The sequence below is a fragment of the Frankliniella occidentalis genome, unplaced genomic scaffold (assembly GCF_000697945.3).
Source record: "Frankliniella occidentalis isolate FOCC.00 unplaced genomic scaffold, Focc_3.1 Scaffold39, whole genome shotgun sequence".
In the NCBI taxonomy this organism is placed as follows: domain Eukaryota; kingdom Metazoa; phylum Arthropoda; class Insecta; order Thysanoptera; family Thripidae; genus Frankliniella; species Frankliniella occidentalis.
This window is the reverse complement of record NW_026267169.1, coordinates 129,433-135,638: the sequence shown is the minus strand read 5'-3', so window position 1 is coordinate 135,638 and position 6,206 is coordinate 129,433. Positions and strand designations below refer to the sequence as shown.

The following is a 6,206-nucleotide window of genomic DNA, read 5'->3' as shown; positions in this document are numbered from 1 at the left end:
ATTTTAAGATCACGAACAAGGATGTCTCCTTTTCTCCAAAAATGTTATCACTGCACTTCTTTAATTAATTATTTATTTGGTAACAGTCAAATAAGGTGAATATTTTGAAATTAAATATCACTTAACAAATAAAACTTTTGGACTTATTGTATCACAAATTTTCTTAAGAGTCTTGTAAGACCACCTAGTTCTAAAGCTCAATGTTGTTGAGGTTTGATGACGATGTAGTTGGCAATGCAATGTCATCAGGAGGCACAAATTCTCCAATTGGTTTGACAGCATCCTGAAAGAAAGAAAAAGAAAAAACATGAATTTCAAGCCTCCTTGATTGATTACAATAAAACTGATGGTGTAAAAAAATGTGTAATTTACATCTATTGAAATCTCTATAATAAAAAAAAAACTTACTCGACTCTCTGCTAGTTTTATCATGGCTTCCTTTAACTTATCCAAAATAGCATAATTAGGTTGATTTGCAGCAGCTCGATTTTGAAGTGTAGTAATTTCTTGTTCCTCAATTTTTTTCTCACGTGGAGTTTTAATGGATCTACTTCCATACAACCGCAATAAAGATCCCCAGTTGTTAATATGAGGATGCATTGCCTTAGATAGAGAAGAAAAGAAAGCAGAAAAAATAGAAAATAGGAAATTTTGAGAAATGAGAATTAAATTAAAAAGTGTTTGTTGTTTACCTGGAGTATTGACTGAGATGCACGTTGTTTGCCCTCCCTCTTATTTTTACAAATTACAGTGGCTGAATGATTTCCCACTGACATTATAAACTCATTTTTCTGATGTCTGAGAGTATTCACTTGGTATTTAATGTCTATGTCACTCAAACCAAAATTCCTGTTGAATTTGTTTAAAAGCAAAAAAAAAATAGCATCTATTGGTTTATATTGACGAAAACAACTATCACAGTACTTTTCGAGGAGGCAACAGAAATACCTTTTTAAGCATGTGAGAAGAATGGCATAAGGTGATGGCTCTGTTGTCTTGGCACAGAATTCGTGCACACGTGGATCCTCAATTTTAATATCATCAAAGAACTGTGACCAAAGTATGTTGTCAATTTCTAAAAAAAATGTTACCTTAGAAAATTCAAAATGTGTAAAAAAAAAAAAGCCTTACGGATAGATCAGAGTTTTGAGAGCGGCCTGGTCCACGGCCGCCTTTATGACTATCATTTTCAATTTTTTGACGCATTTCTGGAATTAATATTTCAAGAGTCAATTTTGCAGCTTCTGCTTTTGCTTGCTTCTTACTAGTACCAACTCCTGTTCCATATTTCATCTTGTTGATGGAAACAGTTGCAGAATAGGGTGTTGCAGGGTTTTCTGTTCAAACATAAATTTAGTTTGGATCAGTAAAATATGGCCACAGCTAACATTACAACAGCAAAATTAAGAAAACTCACCCAAATCTTTAAATTCATAAACAGGTTGCTTTTTTAGAGCATGCTGGACATATTCATGTAGAATGCAGACATAGCTTTTGCCATTAGGATTCATAATCCACTCTTTTTTTGTTCGTCCATTAGAATTTGAATCTCCTGTTAAATTTATAAAATAGTAATTTTAAAAATGTTCCAAATGTGCACAAGGAAAATTTCTTCTTAAAAAACCAACCTCCTTCTAATATTGGAAATGTGATCAATTTCGTTCCGTCCGGAAGGGAAGGCCTTTGCAGCTGTCTTTCCTTCTTTTTGATTTTAGCAAACTTCCTCCTTTCAGCCCAAGTCCTGCAATATCCATTGCCATCATGATCACCACACAAAAGACACAGTAGAATTTTCTTTCTCTCTATATAAATAATGTGAAGACAGTTATACTCACTTGAATCTCATCACTTCTATAGTCTTGAATCGGAATAGTCGTTGACAATATTCACGAAGCTCTACATGACTTAAATTTATAGCCTCAGCATTCTCTCTAGCAGTCTCAATACGAGCGGCAGGTAATGGTGCACTGTTAGAACTCTGCTCCTGTGACTTAGCTGGTGACAAAATGAATAAGACAACTTTAAATCAATTATGGTTTTAGTCTCAACCATTACCACATTCAATTAGTTGAATTAACACTCAAAAAGAAGAGATATTACTATTACCAGCCTCTTCTTCTTTATCCAGATTTGCACTGGTTTTGCCATCACTTGCACAATCTACTTTAGTTTCTCTCCCTTCAAATGAACTCCGTTCTGATTCATTATTTTGGTTCCCAAGAGCGGTGTTTTCAGATCTTATATATTTTTGCACACCACATTTTTCTTTATCTAGAGCTTTGCGATACTGCAAACAGGGTACAGCACTCATTGGAACCTTGTGTTTCTGGAAATAATAGAGTATCTCAGATTTTGTGAACAGATTGAGTAAAAAAATAAACCAAAATTCAAACTATTTTGTTCACACTTACTCTAGCACTTCCTGGACCCAAAAAATAAGGCATTGCAGTCGTGCAGACCCTTGTAGTTTTATGAAGATATATAGGTATGCCAGTATTATGAGTGACCTGGACCCAACCTTCAGGCAACAGCTCAAAATGGTTGGTACAGATCTCTGGAATATCAAAGTCGAAAAGACTAAATAATATATTATTGGCATAAAAATAACTTCAAATTTTCTATAAAAGCATTACCGTCCAACACAAGTTTTCTTCGGTTTTCATACTGCCCTGGATCCAATTTCTTTGCGTATCTTCCATTGGCAAGCTTCTGTCTCTTAACTTTGTACTTCTCTGAGAGACCTAAGATTTGTGAAACAACCTTTAATGATTGTTCAACTAAAAGAATAATGAAACTCAAATAAAGAACACAACAAACCTTCCTCCAGCATTTTCTCTATTTCATCATCCGATACATCAGAGTGATCTGTTTCTTCATAATATGAATCACTACTGTCATTGTTGTCTTCTTGATCATCTTCCTCACTGTCATTTTCATCTCCATCCCCTTCTTCATCTCCCTCATCTTCAGGTTCGTCTTCACACCCTTCTCCACCTCTCTTCCTCTTTCGATCCTTCTCACTGCCAAGTTCATCCAATACAACAAACTGACGAAGGGAATCTTCAGTGTAACCTGATCTCTCGTAGTGTGTTAGAAACTCGCTAACACCTTCAGTGTGAAGTCGGGGCTCTTCAGATTTAGAGTCCCTGTTTTCTTTGACAGAGCTTTGATAAGGGCAGGAAGTACGAGGAGGAGTAGTAGTTTCATTGTTGGTCTCAGAGGTTTCAGAGCTCTTTTGAACATTATCACCACTGGAACCCTCCATCTGAAATGTCAAATACAACAAAAATAGAGAACTTAGCAGCACAACCATTCAAAACCAAAGTGATCAAACCAGAGTAGGACATAAAAATACCATGTATTTTTCTTAAGCGGGGAACTTCTTTCAACTGTTATGATTGCCGGTTGATCTGTTAAATATTTTAAAAACTGTAAAAAGCAGTTGACAGAGAACCTAATGAATGGCAGGTTTCTGCAAGACTGACAAGGACTAAATTTTGCTTCAAAGCAAATGTTTTTCACTAATAAAAAAAAACACGTTATCTCTGAAACTTCTTCTTCTTTCTAGGGGGTGAGTCTTCCGATTCTGCAGGGGAACTGAAACTGACAAAATAGAGAACCGGCCCAAAACAAATCCATTCGTCTAAACCAAAACAGGAGAGCTGAGAATAACGACAATGTCGGCTATATCCAGTTCCGGAAACCAATTAATGGCGCGCAAATTTTAAAAAGCTCACGAAACATCAGCAATTCTGTTCAGTTGGTTGTAAGTTCCCTGATTATATCGTGTTTTAGGGGTCAGGGTCAAGCACAGAGCAGTTGCCTAAAGACAGGGATTTTGTAGAGCAATAAAAATTCCGTGAAGCTGAAATGAAGAAGAATACTTCCATTCCCCCCCCCCCCAAAAAAAAAATCATTCCTTGTTTTTCTCAGCATTACTGGAATGGTTATCATTATTGCCTATCTCCCAGACGACAGGAGTGATCGAATCGAAAAAAAGGTAACTTTTGAGTAGTAGTCTATATAGTGAGGTCTGGTCGTTTGGTCCAACGCCGATACTACTGTACTGTCCGGCACTCTAGGCTAGTAATCCATTTCGATCCCAAAATGAATCAAAATTCCAGAGAGCATCTGCAGACCACGCCATACATGCGATGCCAGTTTGCCCCCCCCCCCTTCCCCTCCTCCCCCAGCGAGTTCTGAGTTGCAGGATGCCGAAAACCAACCGAACTGTAGCTTGCAGCTGTCTGTCAACAACCCATCAGCATCAGGAATTCAGGACCCAGACCCCGTCGGTAATGGCCAAAAGGTGCAAAAGGGGAGCGATGGTGCACCCCTCCGACTTCTGCTTATTGACTCGGCAGATCAATTATTGCACAACCCTTTGCTCTCGTTGCTTTGATTCACTCGTGGTGAGCGGAAATCGGGGGAGTCAGCGTTTGGTGTCTGCTGACCGGTGCTGACTCAAAAATAAAAGCTGTAAGCCACCCCTTCCCTTTCTCGTTTCCTATTTTTCTCCTCTTCAGTCCCATCTGGCGGGCGCGGAGCACCCCGCGTGGCGCACCATGGCGCACCCGGCGCGGGCTCGAGACGCGGTACGGCGCGGCCGGCGCGGCGCGGCGAGAGAGAAGGCGAGAGCAGCGCGACGCTACACGGCACGGGGCGCGGCGGGCGCGGCAGAGCATTGATGTGCAGAGCGCGGCATGGCGGAGCAGCGCGGCGGGAAAGACAGACGGACGAGCGGACGGACAGACCGACGGATAGACAGACGGGCGGGCGGGACGCGGTGCGTCAAGCTTGTGGGTCAGAGACGCGGTGCGTCGTCGAACAGCGCAGCGCGACGCGACGCGGCACGGGCGGGAGGGGAGGTTGCTGAGCGGCAGGTGAACGGGCAACGGGGGCCCTCCGTAAATATGTCCTTTACTTTACTTTGTCGCGCCAGCCCAGCACGCTCTCGGCGCTATACGGGCGGCCTTTGCAGCTCCGCGGTTGTGGACGAGCCCTCGCGTCCACTCCGCCCCCGACGGGCTGAGTGAGCGGGTCCATGGCACCATGGCACCCCGGTCTGCGTGCAGCTGCCTGCAGGCTGCAGCCGTGCGGCTCATGGCATTGCCGGCCTACGGCCCTACGGGTCGTGCAGCTGCACCGGCTGCTCTCGCCGGTAGGCAGCCAGCGTGCGGCCGAACAAGCGCCCGTCAGCACGCCGAGTTCTGGCTGGCCGAGCCGGACAGGTTAGGAGAAGAGAAGGGCGGGAGTGGAGTGGAGGTGCATGCTTGAGGGCCACGAGAGAGGGGGCGGCAGGCGGCGGGCGCGGGGCCGTAGGCAGCCGCAGGGCGCCGGAACTACTCGCTCGGAATGTTGACCCGCCATGAGACCGCCGTGCCCAGTCAGCACTCCTGGCCCGTGTGCCATGTGCCTGGCTGCCGAGGTCCATTACTTAGCCGGCAGAGCTGCCAGGGTTCACGGGCGCAGCGCCATGGGGGAGGGCCGCCGGGGGTGATCTGGGCATGTGGGTGGGCTGCGGAGATCGGGGGGCCCGGGGTGGGCCATGAGGGTGAGTCATGAGGTTGTGCAGCGCCAGCCCTTCCCTCGACGCTTCCCTCTGCTTTCCGTCCAAAAGGAGCACGTTCTGTTCCGCCCGCTCCGCTCCGTTCAAGCCCGAGCGGCGCGGTGGCGCGGGCCTCGGGGCGCATGCGCGGCTGCGTCTACGTCACCACGTCCCGGCGCGCCATTGGCCGGCGAGGGGTGAGGTCGCGTCTGGTTGGCCGCGGGCGGCCGTCTCCGTCGCTCTCTCGCGGCGTCCTCTCCGTCAGCCTCCCGCGGCACACGCGGCCGGCCCCGGGTGGCGCCTGCTTTGAATGGGCGCGCCCGGCCTCCCGCACAGCCTTGCGGGCCTGCCTCATGGCCTGCCTCTGCTCCTCGCGGGAGGCGCGCATGACTATCGATTGGGCCAGCGAGTTGGCGCGAACAGCCATCCTCCGGATGGGCGCTGTTTGGCGTCGCGCCGTGTTCCGATAGCCGATACAGCGACGCCGTCGGCGTCGGGCCGGCCGGCCAGCCGAGCCCGGGCGGCCGGCCGACGTCGATTGCCTTCGACCCCATCGATTCAAAAATACAAGAGGGTGAGGCTAGGGCGGCGTGGTCGAAGGACGATTAGACTGAAAACAAAAGTGGAAAAAACAAAATTGTCACGCACCGTTCATTTT

At 46.4% G+C, this 6,206-nt stretch overlaps 1 protein-coding gene across 4 annotated transcripts; it reads right to left on the bottom strand.

Moving 5' to 3' along the window:
• Positions 1-56: 56 nt before the first annotated feature.
• On the bottom strand, positions 57-3,872 carry LOC113216272 (microprocessor complex subunit DGCR8). Of its 4 annotated transcripts, none has more exons than XM_052266483.1 (13): positions 3,356-3,872; positions 2,818-3,265; positions 2,634-2,741; positions 2,412-2,554; positions 2,101-2,326; positions 1,836-2,019; positions 1,629-1,741; positions 1,418-1,549; positions 1,132-1,337; positions 949-1,049; positions 693-849; positions 409-603; positions 57-283 (listed from the first exon to the last, which is right to left on the bottom strand). In XM_052266483.1, exons 1-13 carry the CDS (start codon positions 3,356-3,358, stop codon positions 191-193), a joined length of 2,109 nt encoding a protein of 702 aa, XP_052122443.1. In that variant the 5' UTR covers positions 3,359-3,872; the 3' UTR covers positions 57-190. The 4 variants fall into 4 exon arrangements, with proteins under 4 accessions (XP_052122443.1, XP_052122442.1, XP_052122444.1 ...); XM_052266482.1 differs by having other exon boundaries at positions 1,418-1,552; positions 3,356-3,870; XM_052266484.1 differs by having other exon boundaries at positions 1,418-1,552; positions 1,836-1,995; positions 3,356-3,869.
• Positions 3,873-6,206: the final 2,334 nt, after the last annotated feature.